At 43.6% G+C, this 23,055-nt stretch overlaps 1 protein-coding gene across 8 annotated transcripts in view; it reads right to left on the bottom strand.

The window, feature by feature from the left end:
* The window catches only part of SYNRG (synergin gamma), an 87,031-nt gene that overhangs the window by 3,279 nt on the left and 60,697 nt on the right, over window positions 1-23,055 (bottom strand). For 5 of the 8 annotated variants that reach the window (XM_080826229.1, XM_080826235.1, XM_080826228.1 and 2 more), the window contains exons 16-20: window positions 20,203-20,796; window positions 18,690-18,853; window positions 17,852-17,905; window positions 17,246-17,342; window positions 15,613-15,761 (exon numbers count right to left, since the gene is read on the bottom strand). In XM_080826229.1, coding sequence (XP_080682355.1) covers window positions 15,613-15,761; window positions 17,246-17,342; window positions 17,852-17,905; window positions 18,690-18,853; window positions 20,203-20,796 — 1,058 coding nt within the window. The remainder of the gene's footprint in view (window positions 1-15,612; window positions 15,762-17,245; window positions 17,343-17,851; window positions 17,906-18,689; window positions 18,854-20,202; window positions 20,797-23,055) is intronic. The other 3 variants (XM_080826232.1, XM_080826234.1, XM_080826233.1) reach the window with 2 other exon arrangements.

Below are 23,055 nucleotides of genomic sequence, written 5' to 3'. Positions count from 1 at the left end.
GGGAGCCAAGCTTATGAAAGGAGGTGGGAGATCGAACTCCAGCATGAAGGCCTTGGAAGGAAGAGAAGAGACTTTACCTTGGGAAGCCACTAAGGGTTCCAACTGGGCCATGACAGGATCAGGTCTGTATTATAGACAGATCCCTCTGATTGCAGTGTTAAGCAGTGAATTGTGGATGGCAATCCTCAAGGTATGGGCCTCAGTTATGCACTATTGTAAGTGATCCAGGAGACAGCTAGTGAAGCAAGTTAGAACTAGGGAAGCGACAGTGGGGGACGGAGACATATGGTCACGTGAAAAAGTCTGGGTGATGTGTGAGATGTGCAAGAGGGGGAGAGGCCCTGGGCAGCCAACAGGATTTACAATAAGGCACATGACAGGAGACCCACATTTGGGGCTGGGGAAAGGAGTTCAATTTGGTGGGGCATCTGGCTGGCTTAGCTGGTTAAGCACCTGCCTTTGGCTCAGGTCATGATCTCAGGGTCCTGGGATCAAGTCCCACACTGGGCTCCTTACTCAGCAGGGAGCCTGCTTCTCCCTCTCCCTCTGCCTGCCTCTCTCCCTGCTTGTGCTGTCAAATGAATACATAAAATCTTAAAAAAAAAAAAAAGTTCAGTTTTGTATATGCTGACTTAGAACTGCCTGTGGGGCAGCCAAGTTCTGATGTTACATAAGCAGTAAGACACATACATAGTTCTAGCACTCAAGACTGTGAGATTTAGAAGTTACCAGCTAGAGAGAGTAAATATAAAGACAGCTATTATCAGTCAAGCCCTTACTTGCTACATACCACACTAAGCTCTTCACATGCATTATCTAATTTCTTCCTTACAACAAATCTATGAAGTATGGCGTATAGCCCAGTGCTTAATAGGGCAGGTCCCAACTTTGGAAAGCTATTAATTTTTCTTTTTCCTTCCTTCCTTCCAATTTTTTTTTGTGGGCAGCAAACTAAGATTTATTGAGGGACAGAGAAGTGATAGTACAAAGCTCCCGGGGAGGAAGGGGACCCAAGGGAGTTACCTCTTTTCTGTAAAAAATTTTATTTATTTAAGTAATATCTACACCCAACAGGGGGCTTGAACTCATAACCCCAAAATCAAGAGTCACATGTTCTACGGACTGAGGCAGCCAGGTGGTCCTGGAAAGATCTTCACTTTCCTTTATTCCTCTCTTTCTCTTTCTATTTTTAAAGTAGGTTCCATGCTGCCCAGTGCGGGGCTCGAACTCACAACCCTGAGACAAAGATCTGAGCTGAAATCAAGAGTTGGTCACTTATCCGAATGAGCCACCTGGGCGCCCCAAAGTTCTTCATTTCTTAAAAGTTAAAATACATATCTAATATATGAACGTTTATGCAATCCCACTCCTTGATATTTATCCAAGAGAAATGAAAACATGTGAACCAAGTCTTGCACAAAAGGTGTTCACAGTAACTCTACTCATATTAGCCAAACTGGAAATAGCATGTTTCTATAAGTAAAAAAATGGATTAAAAACCCATGGTATGGGGTGCCTGGGTGGCTCAGCGGGTTAGGCCTCTGCCTTCAGCTCAGGTCATGATCTCAGGGTCCTGGGATCGAGCCCCGCATCGGGCTCTCTGCTCTGCAGGGAGCCTGCTTCCTCCTCTCTCTCTCTGCCTGCCTCTCTGCCTGTTTGTGATCTCTGTCAAATAAATAAATAAAATCTTTAAAAAAAAAAACAAACCCCATGGTATATCAACACAATGGAATAGCACTTGCTGATAAAAGGGATCAAATTGATAAACACAACAATGTAGATGAATTTTTAAAACATGCTAAGAAGCCAGACACAAGAACACATATATACTATGTAATTCTATATAAAGTTCTAGAGCAGGCAACTCTATGGTGATAGAAGTCTTTGGAAAATAGATCAGTGGTTATTTTGGAATCAGATCATGGCAAGAGAGAACTTTAAAAGGTGATGAAAACACTGCGTATATGGAGGGGGTGTGGGCTTACATGGCTAAATGCATTTGTCGAAACCAATTCGACTATGTATTTAAGATCTGTGCATTTCACTAAGTTATCCCTCAATTAAGAAAAATACTTGAATTATAAAACCAAAACAAAACAAGCAAAAAGAAAAAAAAGTTTCGGAAGAGTTGTACTTTTTTTTTTTTTTTTTTTTTTTAAAGATTTTAAAGTAATTTCTGCATCCAGTGTGGGGCTTGAACTCACAACTGTGAGATCAAGAGTTGCATGCTGTACTGACTGAGACAGCCAGGGGCCTCAGAAAAGCTGTATTCTTTTTTTTTTTTTTTAAAGATTTTATTTATTTATTTGACAGACAGAGATCACAAGGAGGCAGAGAGGCAGGCAGGGAGAGAGGAAGGGAAGCAGGCTCCCCGCTGAGCAAAGAGCCCAATGCGGGACCCTGGGATCATGACCTGAGCCGAAGGCAGAGGCTTTAACCCACTGAGCCACCCAGGGACCCCAAAAAGCTGTATTCTTTTTTTTTTTTTAATATTTTATTTATTTATTTGACAGAGATCACAAGTAGGCAGAGAGGCAGGCAGAGAGAGAGGAGGAAGCAGACTCCCTGCAGAGCAGAGAGCCCGATGTGGGGCTCGATCCCAGGACCCTGGGATCATGACCTGAGCCAAAGGCAGAAGCTTTAACCCACTGAGCCACCCAGGTGCCCCAAAAAGCTGTATTCTTAATGTGAATAAGTTTTAGATATGCCTAAACCAATTTATTTTGATTTTCTGTGCTTTGGCAGAGATTTCTCAAACTTGGCACTACTGACATTTTAAGCTGGATCATTCTTTATTGTGGGGCCTATCTTCTGTACTGGAGGGTGTTAAACAGGATTCCCAGCCAATTTGGGGGCAAAAATTGCCCCCCTCTTCCTCCATTAAGAATGGACTTTCTGGGGCGCCTGGGTGGATCAGTGGGTTGGAGTCTCTGCCTTTGGCTCGGATTGTAATCCCAGGGTCCTGGGATCGAGCCCCCGTCGGGCTCTCTGCTCAGTGGGGAGCCTGCTCCCCCACCCCCCGCCTGCTTCTCTGCCTGATTGTGATCTCTGTCAATAAATAAAATCTTAAAAAAAAAAATGGACTTTCCAAAGAGAAAAAAAATGCACACATCCATACAAGTAAGTATACACATAGAAACACACACGTGTGATCTTATTATATAAAGATTGTGAAGCACACAGTTTACACCAAAAATTAGAGCAGACAATCATCTCTACTGAAAATTCCAGAGTAACCTGATTCTCACAGTGCTTTCTCCGAAAATGTTTGCCCACCTCTTGGGCCCACAGTGAGCCTATGCTTGTGCTCCCCAGAGCACAGGCGCTGTGAGCGCTGGCTGGTGTTTCTCCGTGAAGGACCGAGACGGCAGTGGGACAGCAGACATGTCTCAAATGTCTCTCATATCTGTCAAATACGTGAAGGACTCTGCTGAATTGGGTAATGGTTCTCAAATACTGGAGAACACTGCCTCAGCTTCTCATCGGTTCACAACACAGCATCTGCGGACTCCCATGGTATAAATACTCCCACAGTGGCGGATTCCAAGGTACTGAGGTGATGTCGCTGAACGTGCTGCTGGCAGGAGAGGCCCGCGACACCACCTTATAGCGCTTCCGCATATGGATGTCACACACTAGGGTGCCCAACCTCCTGTTCTACTTTCAGCTCTCAGGAAGTCCCTCAGTGCTAAACGAACTGGGGTCAGTGGCTGTCCAAGGGTGTACATAAAGAAAAGCTAAGAACCAAGTAGGTGGGAGCAAAAAGCGAGGCTGGGAGTTGATGACAACCCAGTAAAAGGATCAAACAACTGTCCCATCCTGAGAACCCAAAACAAGAACTGTGGAAGTGTGAGCAAGTTAGAGGGTTGTGAATTTGGGCTCAGAAAGCGGCCAAAATTTAAGATGGCGCAGGTACTATACTTTGAGACGCTCGTGTGAGGCGGTGGCCGAAGTACCATGGAGACAAGGGTCCCTGAGTCCAGTGGTCAAGGATCTGGGAGCCTGGCATGTTGGTTGGCTTATCTAGTGGATACTGGGGTGACCCAGGATGATGGCAAAATAACAGTTACATCTTTTACCATTAGTTTAAGCGGAACCACTGGGAAGTTAGTGTACTGTTTTTGTATCTGAAAAACTGTATTATTCTTCCCAAGGGGAAAAAATGGCTTTTCCCTAGAAAAATGTACAGATTATATATGATGTTTCCTCATCTCTCCCGCCTTTTTGAAAGATTTATTTATTTATTTGACAGAGAGAGAGAGAGACATCACAAGTAGGCAGAGAGGCAGGCAGAGAGAGCTGGGGAAGCAGGCTCCCCGCTGAACAGAGAGCCCTAGGCGGGGCTCGATTCCAGGACCCTGAGATCATGACCTGAGCTGAAGGCAGTTGCTTAACCCACTGAGCCACCCAGGCGCCCATCCCTCACGCTTTTTAAAAAGATTTTATTTATTTATTTGAGAGAGAGAGTGCGCGTGCAGGAGCAGGGAGGAGGGGCAGAGGCAAAGGGAGAAGCAGACTCCCTACCAAGCAGGGAGCCTGATGTCCCAGGACTCCTGGACCATGACCTGAGCCAAAGGCAAATGCTCAACCAACTGAGCCACCCAGGTGGCCCTCTCATCCCCTTCTAATTTGATATCATAAACTATGTATTAGCTTCACAAACCTTTCTCAAACTAACCTGAGCTGAATCCATTCCAATCACACCTAGGGCAGGTAGGACAGACAGTTCTCAAAGAAAAGGGGAGGCAGACATTTCACAGATGTGCATGAGGACTCTGACCTTGAAGTGAACCTACATGGCCTTAGCCAAGCTAGATAATAACTTATTTATTTATTTGACACACACACACACACACACATACACACACAGAGATAGTGAGAGTGCACAAGCAGGTGGAAAGGGAAAGGGAGAAGCAGGTTCCCTGCTGAGCAGGGAGCCCAACACAGAACTTGATCCCAGGACCCTGGGATCAGGACCTGAGACGAAGGCAGACTGACTGAACCACCCAGGCACCCCAATAATTTATTTTTTCTAGTGCGATCATGGCCAACTCTGGTCAAATCTAGAAGCAGGTTGTGGGTGCCTGGGTGGCTCAGTGTGTTAAGCCTCTGCCTTCAGCTCAGGTCATGATCCCAGGGTCCTGGGATTGAGTACCGCATCAGGCTCTCTGCTCAGTGGGGAGCGTGCTACTCCCCCATCTCTCTCTGCCTGCCTCTTTGCCTACTTGTGATCTCTGTCAAATAAATAGATAAAATCTAAAAAAAAAAAAAAGTTCAGAAGCAGGTTGTACTATTATTTGTTTGCTGTCCAGTTCTGTCATCTATAAAATGATTAACGATTTCACTTGTCCTACCTTCCTTTCTCAGTGGCTGCTGGGACCCTCAGAGATATATAAAAAGTTCTCTGAAATGCTCTAAATGATTATTAAAATTATTTATTTTGACAAAATCTAACAAGCTTTTTTAAGAGGTTAAAAATACAGTAGCCCTTCTATAATCTACATTATAGATACTTATCATGTTACTACATAAGGGCTATTTGAGAAATAATTAGAATCTGGGAAAACCCAATACTGAAATCAATCCAATTAAGAAAAGCCCTTTAGTATCTGCTTACCAAAGGCATAAAGAAAGCGAATGAAAAGGTCATATTGCAATTTCCTGTGAAAAAATCATAAGGCTCTTCATAAATTACCCTGTGGTCAAATTAATCTTTCAAATGATAACATTAACCTTTATAAGTACACAACTATAAGCAGGGGGGGTTGTTCTACTTAGCGGCAGTGTGATACGGATCGGTGGCCGTAATTGTTTAAGAAGGTATGCCCTCTGCAGGCCATTTTAAATTGAACATCATCTACATTTATGGCAAGTGTTTCATGTATTTAGTAAAGATTTTAAAAAGTAGTTACAGTATAAATGACCTACATACAATATGTTCCAAAATGAGACTGGGATATATAATCCTGGGTCTTCAGTCAATAATAAACAGCTAAAATGGTATCCAAGAAAACCATTATCAAAGGAGAATTTGGTAGTAATTAGTGTTCTTTCCAAATGTCCTCATTATAATTCTTCTGGACAAATGGTAGGATGGGCATTTCCTAGTCCCTGAAATGATGCACAGCCATACAGCAAGCAGAGGGAACAGACTGTGATTGTAAGCCACACGTGTCACTTCTGGGAGGAAGCCTTTAAGACCGATATGCTGTTTGTCCTGTTCCCTTGACCCTCTCACAGTAATCAGCTATGTTGCATTTGGTGGAGGCTTTGTCACCCTAGGTCCCTGAATGAGAAGGACCTGCCCACAGGGACTCCTCCAACTTGAGATGGACATGTGCCAGGAGCAACACAGCTCTGTGGTTTTACATGACTAAGATGGTGGGGGGAGCTGTTCCCATAGAACAAACCCGGCCTAGTTTGGCTAATATAAAAAAATGATCTAAACATGGTTCCACAAGTAATTCTAGACTTTTGGCTTGAATTATAATGTAACCATTTTGATTCTTAGTCTCACTGTTTTGTCTAATTTTTCCTACTGCTGCCCTAACAAAGGAGCAAAAATTTAGTTGTTTAAAACCTAAGTTGGGGTGCTGGGTGGCCCAGTTGGTTACAAAACTGCCTTCGGCTCGGGTCATGATCCTGGGGTGCTGGGATCGAGTCCCACATCGGGCTCCATCTGCTCTGTGGGGAGCCTGCTTCTCCCTCTCCCTCCTACTCCCCCTACTTGTGCATGTGCGCTCTCTGTCAAATAAATAAAAATCTTTAAAAAAGAAACAAAACAACATAAGTGTATTCTCTTATAGTTCCGGAGGTCAGAATTCTAAAGTAAGCCAGCAACACAGCATTCTTTCTGGAAATTCTAGGGGAGAATCTGTTTCTTTGTCTAGTTTCTAGAGACCACCTGTATATTCCTTGAATCATGGTCCCACCTTCTATCTTCAAAGCCAACAGCACAGAATCTGCCGATCTTTCTCTTTGGTCCAACTGTCATATTGGTTTTTCTCATGCTCACTCTATGCCTGATTAAATTCCCCATTTAAAGACCCTTAACTTAGTCACATCTGTCAAGTCCCTTCTACCACATAAGGTAATAAATTCACAGGTTCCAGGGATTAGGACATGGTCATCTTTGGGGGTGTGTGTGTGTGCCTTATTCCATCTACTCTCTCCCCTAACGTCAACTGAGGATAGCCATGCTATCCACCCAGGGGTGCCTGGGTGGCTCAGTGGGTTAAGCCTCTGCCTTTGGCTCAGGTCATGATCTCAGGGTCCTGGGATCGAGTCCCACATTGGGCTCTTTGCTCAGCTCCAGGGAGCCTGCTTCCCCCTCTCTCTCTGCCTGCCTCTCTACCTACTTGTGATCTCTCTGTCAAATAAATAAATAAAATCTTTAAAAAAGAATAAAACAATGTGTGCACCGCCAAGATGACAAAATGCTACCACTATTAAAAATAATAGTTGCCATATAAAAAAACAATAGTTGAGGGGCGCCTGGGTGGCTCAGTGGTTAAAGCCGCTGCCTTCGCCTCAGGTCATGATCCCAGCATCCTGGGATTGAGCCCCGCATCGGGCTCTCTGCTCAGCAGGGAGCCTGCTTCCTCCCTTCTCTCTCTGCCTGCCTCTCTGCCTACTTGTGATGTCTGTCAAATAAATAAATAAAATCTTTAAAAAAAAAAAAACAATAGTTGGCAGCTTAAAAAATTTTACAAATATTTTTATTAAAAATATTTTTAATAGTAGCTATTAACTATTAGTTAATAATAACTAATAACTATTAAAATAATATTTGCCATATAAAAAATAATAGTTGGCAACTTCTGTTGCCACAGCAACGGGAAGTAAGAACTCAGAAATTTACTGCGTACGCCACACTGAAAAGAAGCCCACAAGAACGTGCTCTATACTGAGGGTGACAGTGGAATCAAAGCCTGTAGGATTTTCAGCTGACTGGAGGTTAGCAGAATAACGGCCCGTCTCTTTCCGTAGATTTTATATGGTAACATGGATCCATTTTGATTTCCAGGGCTGAGTCTTTCTTTGTCTCAAACCTACTGCACTTCAACTCTGAGGTAACAATTCACTCAGCTCACTGGAAGGCAGGGATTTTTACCTCCTGAGAAACACGCAGGGCCTTCGGTTTGTGCCCAGAGATGCGCGTGCTCCCACCACAAGAGGGAGCTCTAGTCCGTGCACAACAAGCACACCGAAGCTTGAGGGAGAACTTCAGCTTCAGTAAATGCCAGGGAGCCGCAGTGTGGAGTCTGGGGTCGTGTGCTTTGCTTTCCTCAGCCCAAGCACCACTACTGTGATGGAGCCCTTAACACGCTAGGCCCTTTTCCCTCAAGAAAGGTAATGCAGCTGCTTCTTGATGGGAAGAGTTTCATGATGTCTTCATGGAAGAAACAATCTTTTTTCTTTTTTTTTTAAAGCATCCTGGAAGCCGGCATGGACACAGTAAGAAGAACGGACTTTTGACACTCATGATCTCAGGGTTGTGAGATGGAGCCCCGTGTGGGGCTCCGCACTCAGGGCAGAGTATGCTTCCTCCTTCTCCCTCTCCCTTTGCCCCCCGCCCTCCACTGGTGCTCTCCCTCTCAAATAAGTAAATCCTTATTTTTTAAAAAAACATTTACTTGAGAGAGAGAGAAAGAGAAAGTGCACACAAACAGTGGGGAGGAAGAAAGAGTCTCAAGCAGACTGCACTGAGCATGGAGCCCGATGTGCGGCTTGATCTTACGACCCTGAAATCATGACCTGAGTCCAACCAAGAGTTGGATGCTTAACCCACTAAGATGCCCAGGCCTCCCCGCAAATAAATCTTAAAAATAAAATAAAATAAAGCTAGGATGTGCATTCAAGTCCCTGATTTATCAGTTTCAGGCAAGGTTCATCTCTGAGCCTTAATTTCTTCAGCTGCAAATGGGGATGATATTACTGACCTCACAGGACTGTACCAGGGTTAGATGAGAATGAATGTAAAGCATACAGCACGATGCCTGACAGGTTCTAGGTACAAAATAAACTATTATATTACTGGAATCAAATAGGACTATGGCAATTTGGTTCATTAAGGAACTTTAAATTCTACCTAAAATGAAGCAACTATGAAGAGTTAAAAGCTTCCTATTCAACCTCAGTCCTGCTTCTCTCTAGTAATTATCTCTCCACATTGTCTCCCAGCCAGAGTCCCTGGGGTTTGCAGAGTTTTGTTCCAACTAAACTACACAGATGTTGGTTTGGATCATTTACATTCGCATATCTATTTCTAGAGTAAAAGTTCCTTTGTGACAAGTCCTAGATTATACTTCCTCTGGAGAATGCATACTATTCTTCATGCAGTTTTACAGACCAAAGACCTACTAGTTATCAAAAGGAAATGACATAGTATAATCAGGAATAATAGCCAAGCAGAGAAGGATTGTTTTTCTCTCATACCTAACTTGGTGAAAAAGGCACAACTGGGAAAGCATGAGTAATTAGAGGAAGTGAAGACTCAGTTGAGTTCACGTACAATCCGCATGCATTCCTAGGTTCTCTAGCTGCAGACTAATTAATCCCTATACAGTTAGCCCATGTCTAAAAAAAATGTTAGGTAACATCACTCACTAGATATGGATGGTAGATATGGAGGTTCCTCATGGGAGCTTGATGAGAGGACATGAATGACTGGCAACTCTTCCCATTACCTCACTTTCTGCCACAAAGATGGATTTAGAATCACCCTATGTGGACAGGGCAACACTTCCCAGGTTAGATGGACCCAACAAGTGTTCTTAGAGATCACAAAGCAAATTCCATAGCTTTTTTTTTTGTTTTAACTTATCTCTACAGCCAACATAAAGCTCCAATCTACAACCCCAAGATTAACAGTCACATGCTCGGGGTGCCTGGGTGGTTCAGTGGGTTGGGCATCTGACTCTTGGTTTTGGCTCAGGTCTCAGGGTCCAGGGATCAAGCCCTGCATTGGGCTCCATGCTCAGCAGGGAGTCTTTTTGAAGATTTGTCCCTTTGTCCCTCCCCCTGACTCACATGTGTACATGCTTTCTAAAATAAATAAATAAATCTTTAAAAAGAAAAAAAAAATGGAAAAAAAAAGAGACGCATACTCTACCAACTGAGCCAGCCAGGTGCCCCTCTATGGCTTCTCTAAAAAGGTCTGAACAAAATTAATCCTTAGTATAAAAAAAATCAGAATAGGGATTACAATCTCTGAATGGGATGATGACAAAGAATGAGCACAAGGAAACCTTTTAGAATGATGGTTTATCCTGTATCTTTACAGGGGCATTAGTTATTTGGGGTATGCTCTTGTCTAAGTTCCTCAATGGTTTAAGTAACGCCAACTTACTGAATGCTGTAACAGATTTTTGTATTTACTAGAGGAAGGCAGGCAGGAAGGCCCGGAGAAGCTGCCCAGAAGGCAAGCCTTTCTCACAAGCAGCAGCAGTAGCACTGGGGGAGTCTAGAAGTCTGAAAAGATGTACAAGGATGAAAGTGGCTTCCACCTCACCCAGTGACAGTGGCGACCTCAAGAAGTCACTACATGATAGCAACCCACGTCAGGGTTTGCCTCGAATATCCCTGGCACCAAACTGAATAGGATGAATATATAAGGAGCTTGATTAAGGCACTTGGTCTTCCGTGATAATTTTTCTGCAAAGAGCTCAGGACAAGGACAGATGCTTTGTATCACAGCCATCTTTTTCTACCAACACCAGGAGAGAAGAGATGAGTAGCTGATTTGAGGTGTGTGTGTGTGTGGGGGGGGCTAATAAAGATTTTATTCATTTATTTATATAGAGAGTGCACACACAAGTGGAGTTGGGGGGAGAGGGACAGAGAGGATCTTAAGCAAGCTCCATGCCCAGCACAGAGCCCAATGCAGGGCTTGATCTCATGACCCAGAGATCATGACCTGAGCAGAAACCAAGAGCCAGACTCTCAAATGATTGGGCCACCCAGGTGCCCCTGATTGGAGGGTTTGTATAGAAATCTAGTTTTCAAGACATTAATTAAATGAGAAACTGACTGCCATCAAAACAAAGAATGTTATAATCTAAATGGAAAGGGTGAGGTTCTTTTTTTTTTTTTTTTTTAAGATTTTATTTGAGAGGAAGAGTGAGAAAGAAAGAAAGAGAAAATGAGCAGGGGGAAGGGAGAGGGAGAAGTTGACTCTCTGCTGAGCAGTGAGCCTGATGCGGGGCTCACTCCCAGGACCCTGGGATCATGACCTGAGCCAAAGGCAGCGGCTTAACTGAGCCACCCAGGTGTCCCACAAACTAGTCCTGGGCTACAAATGGGGAAAAATGTACAGGAAAGAACTTGACTTTTTCTATCAAGTTGCTGCTAGGAGAGATGCCTGGTGTTTCACCTCATTAACTCGGATGCTAAGTAATAACTGTCCTTCCCCAGAAAGGCTTCTGCACATCTCTGGTTTTCCCCATCCAGTTTGCCCCTTCAAGGAGGCAACATATTATAGTGGTTGAAAAGCAGACTTCTGATTTTGAGACTGAACCCAGGTGATATCTTGGTGCCTCAGTTTTTCACCTGTGAAGGGGGGAGAATAACAGTATCTACCCTCGAAAGTTCTGTATTAAGTACATTAAAAAGTTAAGAGTTAAGAACTGGGTACAGCACATGGTCAGTGCTCAGTAGAAGTTGGCTGATGATGAAGAAGATATTCCCGCTTCATCTGGTTCACATAAGCATAATGTTAGGAAGCAAAAGATGGCGAATTAGGACAGACCCAGATGCATACTGATCTCTAGATTGTTAATGTTTGGTCTTAGACATCTTGTTGCTATAAAACATGCCATAAATGAGTTTTGATGTAAGACTTCTTTAAGTGAAGTGAGAGAGGCTCAGATGAAGCAGAGGTAACATTACAGTGAACTCCAGGATAAACAACCAGTAACATGTCCTTTCCTATCCCACAGCCACCCCTGAATATGTCATCAGCCAACTCACTTGGTTTGTAGTTGGTGCTTAGAAACATTAGAAAACCTAGGGTTTCATCACCCAAACACAACCCTCGTGCCATTGTAGCTTAGTTCCTTCCAGCCCTGGAGTGACAGTTCTGTGTTATTTCAAACTTGGGGCTCCTTTTTTAGAGCAGAGCATCCTAATATGAAGATTCACACAACTGACTTGACAGATCCTCTAGACTTTTACAAAGAACAACTTGTGCATTTAACTCGCGCTTTTTTTTTTTCCCCTAAGATTTTATTTATTTATTTGACAGAGAAAGACACAGCGAGAGAGGGAACAGAAGCAGGGGGAGCGGGAGAGGGAGAAGCAGGCTTCCTGCAAAGCAGGGAGCCTGATGCGGGGCTCGATCCCAGGATGCTGGAATCATGACTTGAGCTGAAGGCAGACGCTTAACGACTGAGCCACCCAGGCACCCAACTTGCCTTTTTTTGTGAGCTTGTATTTAGAACCGTTGCCTTGGGAAGTTTTCCTGTAAGTGAAACTGCTGAGCCAAACTACTCGGAATGTAAGTCCTTCCATTCACTTGCCTTTTACTGGGGTTTATGCAGTGTCTGGCACCGTGCTTAGATAGAGAACAGAAAACAAACAAAATGTGGTCTTGGTCCTTGTCCTCAAGGAGTTCACAGACGGAGGGGAAAGTATATTGGTGATACCAATTTATAGTTCCTAATAAATTCCCTAAGGAATAGTTCCCATTTTACCACACCGACCCCATTAAGATTCCAAGAGGCAAACCGAACAAAAACTGGGTTTATTAGTAGGTAGAAAATGAAATCTTGCTTGGGTCTGAATTAATGTTTACTCATTAGCAGTGCCTCCCTTTCATGAATCACTTTATGGTGTTGCTCAGATTTTACGGGGATGCTGGTCTAGTTCACATCTACTTGCAGGTTTTCTTTACAGAGCAAAGACGTGAGCCAACCATCCATGTGCCCTGCTGGGCTACTTCCCAGTTCCCATTCAGTCTGTTTTCCCACACTCAGATTGACTTCCACTAACTTGTACTTGGAGCTATGCCATTTGGCCTATACTGAGAGATTTCAGAAGAAACGACTCAGTGAAACCTACTGCTTTATTTGCTGAAAGGAGGTTGAAAATAACATAGGTTATATTAGTTTCCTCTTTACAAAAGCCCACAAAAGAAATGTTTTCTGGTATTAGTACCGGAATAATTATGCATCTCCCAATAGTGGATTTATTTTTATATTATGACCACAGTGAATCATGGAACTCATCATGTCTTCTTTATGTCAATTCCTAGAAAGGGTAAAGTCAACTAACTACAGCTCACCACTAGCGAATGCAAGCACTTTAAAAGCACACACTTTTGTATACTTAACTTCATTCCTGGCTTTATCTTATCTCCCTTCCTTTCTTTTTCCCCTGTTTCATTTTTCTTATCCACTTATTTAAAAAATTGAAACCAGTTATTAACATTATGAGGTATAAAAATGTGCATCTAGTTTGAAAAAAACTGGAAGGTTCAAAAGGGTATAAAACAGAAAGTACGAAGTCCCATCAAACACTGCATTAGAACACAAAGAAAGAAACGACATGGTCTGGCTTTTAAGGAGCAAACAACCTAGCCGGCAAAAAACAAGCAAACACACAATTATCAACAGGCGTGTTAAGTGCTCAGACAGAGAGAATGTGCTGTGGACACACAAAGGAAAGGCATCGAATTCAGACCGAAGGGCTCTGTGGGATACTTCTGGGAGAAGCGATGCAGAGTCCAGAGGGAAAAGCAGTCTAACATAGAAAGAGGCAAAGGTAGCCCAAGGGATGGGAAGGGCCTTAAATACTGAGCTAAGGCGTTAAAACTTGATCCTGAAGACTATGGAGAGCCTACTGCAGGATTTAAAATGGGATTTAAATGACATAACCAGACTTGAATTTCAGAAAGAACGGGCTTTGAGGGTGTGCAGAACAGATTGATGGGGGATAACAAAATGAACCAGCAACTCTAGCTATGTGGTCAGAAGTGATAAGGACTGGAGTGATTTAATACATTAAAAAAATATGTAAGAATGCTACGATTTTTTTTGCCAAACTCAATAGATTTAACCTCTTGAATTCAGATTTCTATAAGTATTTCATATCACCAAATAAACATAATTTTATCTCTTCCTTTCAAATATTTATACTTTATTTCTTATTGTACTGGCCAGAACTGTATTTTTTAAAAAATAATTACCTAAACTGTATGATTTTAGGTTATAAATTGAAAAATAGTCCAAGGAAACAAAATAGAGATTTTGGAAATGATTTAAACTCTTTGAGAACTTAATATTACAAACCAGAAGCAAAATAACAATGGTGAGAAGATCTGCTGTTGAAGGCATGTTGTTGGGAGAGCTGGTATCTACCTGCCTATCAGTATAGCGCAGGAACAACCGCTTCCTACCCCATGACTGTGGGCCCGCTCAGATGGGTCACACACTTACTTGTGAGGGGGGGAGAAAGAAAAGAAGAAAATGGAATAGCATATTTATTCCAGCTGTGGAAGGAAGATAAATTTCTGACTATTGTGAAATAAAGGACATTATCAGAGACAAACTGAATAGGCATGAATATATAAAAATAAAATAGTTTTGCCCAATGAAATGGAAAACGAAGGGAAAATAGAAGATGACGGGGGGGCGCCTGGCTGGCTCAGTCAGTAGTGTGTGACTCTTGATCTCAGGGTTTTGAGTTCAAGCCCCACAATGGGTGTAGAGATTACTTAAAAATAAAGTCTTTAAAAACAAAACAGAACACCTTCAGGGACTCACTATGCACTTGCTAAATGAAGTAGCAGACAAACAAAGCTGGAACATAGTGTAAAGAAAAGTATACTTCTATGTTGTTGGAAGCACTATGTGTTGGAAGCACCACTAGCCCAAACTCTCTAGAAAGCCACACAAGTAATAATATATATATGAACACAAGCACGTGTGCAAACACTCATTCTGACCTTTTAAGTTCACTTGGAGGAACTATATCCCTGGAAGGGTAAATAATCATTTGCTTAATGATATTCAGAATGGAATCATTCATAACAGAAAGAAGTGGAAATAATCCAAGGGCCTACGAAAGTAAAAAGACTAAATGAACCATAGGACGGCAGCGAGATGTGTTGCCCAGCATTTTAAAAGGACACATATGGGGCCATAGGGAACTAGAGGAGCAAGCAGAGGAACACACAGCGACGCTCTGCAAAATTAGGGTCTGTGTATGTGACAGGTGTGGATGGAGGGATGCGGGCAGGGCTCCCGGCTGGCTCTGGCAGGAGAGCGTGCGACTCTTGATCTCGGGGGTGTAAGTCTGAGCCCCATGTTGGATGGAGAGGTTATTTATTAAATAAATAAAATTTGAAAAAAAGGAAGCAGCAACAGGATGTTGCCAGAGCAAATGTTTTCCTATGCTCTGGATTTATGTGGGCACTGCCGGCCCAGGGGCTGTCGAGGAGCCGAGCTGGGGCCTTCGGCTAACTGTACATTGATCTCCTTCCTTGAATGTCCCACAATCCAGGAGGCAGCTCACCTTCACCCTGCAGAAGGTGCCGCCTCAGGGGCGTACACGTCGCTTTACTGCTGAGGTTTCTGGCAAGGAAAGCAAGTGCTAAGCACTGAGAGGCCTTACCGTGAGCGTGGCCAGGGACATGAAGCCAATGAGATTATTCCATACTTTATCGATGTCCTTCAGCAGCTGCTGGAGTTTCTCACTGCACACTGCAGTGGCCTTTATGCCCAGCTCCACGCGCTTGGTCACCCTGTACACCTCAACGACACCTGGAGGGTGAGAGCGCGGGGTGAGGGCGGGGAGTGCAGATGATGGGTAGCACAGGGTCGCACTACCGCCTGCTGGTGTCTTTGTGGGAAACGCGGACTGTATCTGCACAGAAGTGAACGGACTACTCCTTGGGACCAGTCTACACAGTGCTGCAGTGTAACTTACTGGTAAGAGCACAGACCATAGCTACAATATCTGGGTTCAAATCCCAGCTCTGCCACTTCCTAGCTGTGTCCCTCTGGGCAAGCCACATAACCTCTCTGGACCTCACTTTCTTCATCTGTAAAATGGGGATAATAAAACCACTTCCCCAAGGAGGACTGAATGGGTTAATACTGTAAAAGGCTTACAGCAGTGCCTGTAGAAAAAGAGACACTATGCAAGTATTAGCTCATTTTTCCTGGCTTCTTTATAAGTTCATCTGTTTAAGTTTGGGAAATTCCATTAAACTGGGATTAAACATTCAATGTTTCCCATTTAAAATGGGAACATCAAAAGCCTAAAAGAATCTGATTGTCAATATCATCACAAAGTAATTAAGAAATATCTCACTTCTCTGAATGCCCGATGATTTACAAATTCTGTGGCTTCATTCATCTTTTAGATCTACTTAGCAGAACAGCGCATGGCGCTTCTCCTGTGGTCTCTGAATTGTGGCTGAATTCTTCCAGCCAGGATGAAATGTGCCAAGCATCTTCACTTTCTAAGGACAGCCACCAGACACATCTCCAACTTTCCCCTGAGCCTCTAGAAGAGAGGACTGGAGGAATTCCAGGCAGTCCTCAGATTAGGGCATCATCAGCGGGGGTACAGTACTCTGCTTTTCCTCTTCCTTCCCCAGAAGGGCAGGAAGGTGCCAGGGTGGGGGGGGCGCAATTCTGATAAAGGGAGGCCAGGGAAGACCTTACTCAGAAGGTGACACCTGAGCAGAGATCTGAAAACAACTAGGGTCCAAGACCAGTGGCTCTGGTCACGGGCCAAGTGTAAACTTCAGGAGGAGAGCAATACTGAACTGGACAGAGGCTGGGGTCCCAAGCTGGACTGAGACATTTAATAGCTGAAGACAGGCAGGAAGGTAAGGAATCTGTGATGTCATTAAGGGGCAGAGAGGAAGAACCGACAGAGCATGGTCAAGGTAAGGCATTAATTGGAGGCCCAAGAATTTTGCTGCGATCAAGAGTTGGACTCTTTACCGACGGAGCCACCCAGGTGCCCCTGCAAGGGTTTCACGCTAATGCCTCATCTGGGTCAGATTCTTTGATAAACCAGTAACACAGACCCAATTTTCACTGGGATGTGTGTGAGGACTGAGAAACTTCGCCAAAGGTACCTTAAGTTGAACAGCTGTTTCTGTGACTCAAGCATCTTACCTAGAAAGTCATATGTAGCTTGAAAGATCTACATTAAAATACTTAACATAAGGGAAAACTGAAAATATTGTGAAGTTCAAGATTCTGAATAAGTAAAACACAAAAGAACATACCTAATAAATACTCCATGCCTTGAGCTGACTGGATTACTTCTGTGCACACACAACTACTACTGATTCCATTTAAAGTATCATTTGCCTTCTTAATGACCTACAAGAAACAAAACCACACCACCTTATATAATGGAGAAGAGTCACCGCAAATCAATTTCCTATTAGTAGAAAACCCAACAGAGAAGCCAGGGGGCTGAAAAAGCATGATGGGCTGATAGATGTATATGACTCCACAGACTCAAATCTGAGAACTTAATTTTAACCTTAAAGAAACAATTCTCCGTTTCTTTGGAAAAGAGAGAGGTTCTTAAGTTTAAATGCTATTTTAATTTAGGCAGCATTAATGATATCATTTTGCTATTTTTTTAAACACAGTGACAGGTGAGGGCACAAGTGACAAATGAGCCAGTGTTTGCTATCGTAAACGTGAAAGAAGCCTCCCTTAGGATGTGTGACTTTCCATAGAGCTTCCCTTTGCATAAGGCCATCGAGGGAGGGCTCTCCTCAGGTTTTCCTCTGTCCTTTCAAATGAACCACAGAAAGAAGGCAAAATGGCACAAGACAGCACTTACATGCATGTAAGCACCATAAAAATGACATACTCACATCTAGGGCACTCCCCAGGCATCTCTGCCATTCATACGCGTATCTCTCATTCTCCTGTGAAATTTTGACAGGAACTGGTTAAACCGGGAAGCCTGGAATCCTCTGTGATTTCTCTCCATTTAAAGAGCACTGGAAGACTTTCCTTTTTATTAAAACCACTCTACTTCAAGCACAGTGTATCTTTTGAAACCACTAATGACTATTCAAAATTACTGATACGTGTAACTTCTGAGCCCTGGACTTGCGAACCTGAGAGGAATGTTTTGTAGCAGCTTCCCTCTATAAATGTTGCCTCATTTGTTCTAGTAATAGCGGAAACTGCTTCAAAGGTGCTAACCACACAGATGTTTTGTACAAGAGCAAACAGTAACCCACCGGCAGGCCCACCGCTAGGCCGTTACGCGCCGGGATGAATGACAAGGGCAGGGCGGAAAGTTAAGAGCGTTGGCTATAGGAGAAAGACAGCATGGGACTAAGAGGCAGCCAACAAAGATCCGGAAAGTTTTCCCCCTCCTCTATTTTGATGTTTTAACATTCGCTAAGTCCAAAATGATAAATTCCAAGTGCCCAAAGAAAAGTTCCTTCAAACACTTCCCTCCTTGTGAAGTCTCATGAATCATTTCAATTTTAGGGTCGCTGAAAACTTTCAGCAGATGTCGCACCTGCGAAGTATTTTTATCCAGGGCTAATGCTGCCATTCTCCCCCTCTAATTAAATATTTTATGTCTGGTTCCTTGTGTGACCTTCTGCCCTCGCTTCCCCACAAGCATTTTTTCTTGAGGCCCTCAGTGCCTGGCTGGTCTTAGATGTGCCCTCTGGAGGAAACTCCCCGACTCACCTCCACCTCTCCTGTCAGATCTTTGTACTTGTCACGGATGACAGGCAGGGCTGGCTTCTCACTCAGAGTGTTGGAACGGTCTCTGAAAGGCTGCTCCAGAGCCGGAGAGGGAGAAGAACGGCTTATTTCTTTATCGCCAAGGCTCAAACTCCTTTTGTGTGATCCTGGAGAAGTGGACAGCACAGTCAAAGGTTCTCAATATTCAGCTTAATTCAAGCCAACGCTTTTCCTTGCTACGTGACCCTCTTCTTTAGATGCTTATGTCACGAAGCATTCAGAAACACAGTCCTCGTTCATTCTTCTCTGGCAAGCTATCCAGGTGTATCTCAGAGACAGTGTGTGTTTGGCTTCAGACCATGTCAATAAAGCAAGTATTGCAATAAAGAGAGTCAAATGAAATTTTTCGGTTTCCCAGTACATGTAAAAGTGATGTCTACCCTACATTGCCATCTGGTAAGTGTGCAATAAATAGCATTTTAAAGATCAGTGCATAAGAACTGGGTTCTTTTCCAGTCATTAGTCATGGGTTTGCAGTGAGCTCCTCCCTACTCCCAATCCAACAGAAATCAATGATACCTTCAGTCAGGACGGGCTTAAGTACAAGTAGAAGGGGCACACTTAAATGCCTTCGGAGAGCAGGCAGGTCAAGTAAATGACTGAAGTAGGTCAGCTGGAGACAAGAGGTGGTGGGCCTGTGACACTGGGCCAGCACGTCCCATCTGTCAGAGTGCTGCTCAGTGCTACTCAGCGCACAGGATTGTCAGATGGGGAGATACAGGCCTAGAAGTGCCAGATATGACAACTTTTCAAGAAAAGCTAGAAATCCAGATTGTGAAATCTCACGATTCTTATCTACTGGCAACTGTACCACCCATTAAAAAACATTCTGTGCGGACCAATCAAAACAGGTCTGCAGACCGGATGCAGCTCCATGGCTACCACGCTGCAGTCTCTGAACTAAAAAATACAGTCCACAGCCAGGAAGTAAGAGCGGAGCTAACTTGCTCACAAGAGGATCAAATCCATTTCCCTAGCTTTTTTTTTTTTTTTTAAGATTTTTATTTATTTATTGGACAGACAGAGATCACAAGTAGGCAGAGAGAGAGGGAGAAGCAGACTCCCTGCTGAGCAGAGAGCCTGATGTGGGGTTCGATCCCAGGACCCTGGAATCATGACCTGAGCTAAAGGCAGAGGCCCAACCAACGGAGCCACCCAGGTGCCCCTCCCTGACTCTTTGAACACAGCTCCCCTCTAGCCAACACGCTAATGAACAAGAGACTCTGTGCTATGTTTGTTGTTAGCCCCAAAAGCAATTATCTGAGGGACACCGGCTTGACTTCAGTCTTGTTGCAAACCTTTTTCATAGCTATCTGTAATCGATCCTGACTTCAGAGGCTGCAAAATCTACTTCCCCCTAAACCAGAGACCAACTTTTTATTCGTATGAAAGAACATCTATCGCCTCAGTGGAAGAAACCACCACAGTACAATGATGGCCATTGAAAGCTACTCACCTTGAACCGAGAGGTCAAAGGTCGCCAGCTCACTTTTGATCATTTCTTCACTGGATTTCATTTTGCTCTGTGAATTGGCCACCAAAAAGTCAAATTTGCTGATTTTGGGCTTTTCACTTTGAAACTCTCCAAAGTCATCTGAACACTCTTTGGGGGTGTCATGAGAAGTGCTGCTGGAAGCTGGGCTTGGGCAGGTGGCCTCTTGGCTCCGTTCCGCTGTCGGCAAGTCCTGTCTTGTGAAATCTTTATAGTCCCCGCTTTCATATTCCTTTTGGTCACTGGCCTGAGGAATCACATCTTTAAAACTGGCAAAAGCTGGGAAAGCGGTCTCTGGAAGAGCATCTTCACTTGCGAAGGTTGTTACTTTGGAAAGAGAGGTCATGGTGAGGTTTTCGGAACTGCCAAATGATGTCTCTTTCTTTTGAAGAACTGAGGCAGCAGAGGAGGACCCACTTCCTGCTGAGAGGACAAATGGAGAAAGTTTTCTGCCCTGAGACGCATCATCCCTGTCTGACCAGTCATAGCTCGTAAGTGCGCTCACTGCAAAATTGCTACTGTAGGTTCCAAAAGCAGCATATTTTAAGTCCTCTATATCTGAAAGGGAAATAAGACCCCACAATTAGAGGCAAGCTCATGATTTAGGTAAAATGCCCTAAACTCTGCAGAAGTAAAATGTCTAGCATATTTGACTAGTTTTATGTTATGTTGGAGTTAACTAAATTTAGAGCTTGTACTAAAATTAAAGGAATTGGGCTATAAAATCTGATCTTTAAAAACCCACGTTAGCTTTGAGCTGGCATTTATATTTAGTTACAAAGAGGTTTTTTTTTTTTTTTTTGCATGTAAAGATTACTATAAAAAGATAGGAGTATCATCTACCAATGTATGACATGGTTCGGGTCACTTAATAGACTGTTCACTTATAAACTTTAAAATGTACTTACAATATTCCCTGCCTAAAACTGGGCCCTTTCATCTTGACTTGGTTGGGAAATGTTCCTTTAACACGCGGACGTATGAAATGTACATGACAAACTACTTGAAAACTGACAATTTCTCAAAAGTAAAGTAAGGTAAAAATAATGTTACCTAACTTTTAACCAATTCTTAGGAGTCTCTGTCTCGGGCAAGATCAAAGGTAAGGTTTTAATGAAGCAGTTACTTACCTAATTGTTATTGTCAATATGGACGCCACACTGCTGTGATGGAGTATGAGGGGGGAAAAATTAATCTAATCTACTTTAGCCTCTAAAAAAAATAGAATCAAAGGTCTGGGTCCTGGGTGGATTCCTGTTTCTCCTTCAACTATGTATCAGCCCCTCATTAAAAAAAAAAAAAGAAAAGAAAAAAGGAAAAGAAAAATGCTGGGGCAGAAGACTCATTTTACAAAGCATTCTTAATATACATTTAAAAATAATTTAAGACGTAGAGAGAGAATGTAAGGTTTTAAGTAGGCTCCATGCCCAGTGTGGAGCCCAATGTGGGGCTGGAACTCACGACCTTGAGATCAAGACCTGCCCTGAGATCAGTTGCTGGACCCTTAACCGACCAAGGCACCCAGGCGGACCAAGAATGTAGGTTTTTGATGTAGACAGATCGCGGTTCAACTCAATGGTGCCACCTACTGCTTGTGTGACACAACGCAAATTATTTGACAGTTCTTAACAACCTTGGTTTGCTTTTCTGTAAACTGAGAAGGCCATGGCCTGGGAACGGCTGTGTTGTGGCGCCGGAGGGTGTGCAAAGGACCCGGCTCAGCGCCTGGTGAGCAACGTGTATGGGTGGGATTGGCTCAGCAACGTTGCCACCACGCTCCACCGGACATTTAGTTGCTGCTTTAGGGCCTAAAATGGAATTATTTCGTAGTACAAATGAAATGTCAACTCCTCATTGTAATGGTCCTAACTAGGTGAAGTTTCTTTCTCGCTTTCAAAGACCAAAAGCCGCCGAGGCTGAAAACCGCTGGTGTGCGGAGCCCCCGGCCAATGTGCCGGCCGTTCAGTCTGGCCAAGTGTCATCTTAGTCTCGGTGGCTCAGTTTGGCCAAGTGTCATCTTAGTATCGGTGGCCCGGCCGGACAGCCAGGTGCAAGGCTCCCTCTCTCTCACAATGGCAGACATGGCTGACAAGGCAAATGCTCCACAGTTCTGGGACTCAGGTTTCCCTAAGTCGATAGGTGACCCACACTAGGTCACTCTGTCTTTTGGTTAAGGGATTCCTGACATTTTCACAGCTCTTCGAAGGGTATACTCCAAACCTGTCTCGCTTTCTCCCTTAACCCTACTAGCAAAAGGGCACTAAATTAGTAATAGGAGTGGAAAATCCTGGATTACACAAAAGGCAAACCAGCAGAAAGTAGGTAACTTCCACAGAACCGTGTATTTTAAACTTCTGTGGTGTAAATGGTACTCTTCAAATCTGGCTTGTCAAACAGGAGGGGGCAAAAGATTCAGATGAGAAATGTACAGTTTAGAATGATTAAAACAAGGCTTCAGGCAAAACGCTTTCTTGGTGTCTGGCTGCAGTTCTTTGTCCCTCCCACCAACCCCTCAAAGAATTAAAGGGATCAGTAGGTGCCCTGACTCAGAGAGGGGAACTGCCCTGAGGCAGGTGCTGTTAGGACAGTCGTCTTCAAGGGGTACATGCGGGAAAAAGTCTCACAACATGGGTATTTGTTATTGTTAGATGCTACTAGAAAGCTTTTTTGGGGAAACTGTATTATGAAGTACTCCAAGAATCTCATCTACTACGAGGGTAGCAATTTTAGCAATTTTCCCAAAGACCAAAGGCAAATTTAATGAAAACTTAAGCTCTAGTTCAAAAACCACAACCCAGTTGTTATGGTAATAAAAAG

This window comes from Martes martes (genome assembly GCF_963455335.1).
Source record: "Martes martes genome assembly, chromosome: 16".
Taxonomy (NCBI): domain Eukaryota; kingdom Metazoa; phylum Chordata; class Mammalia; order Carnivora; family Mustelidae; genus Martes; species Martes martes.
This window is presented reverse-complemented; position numbering and strand designations above follow the sequence as displayed.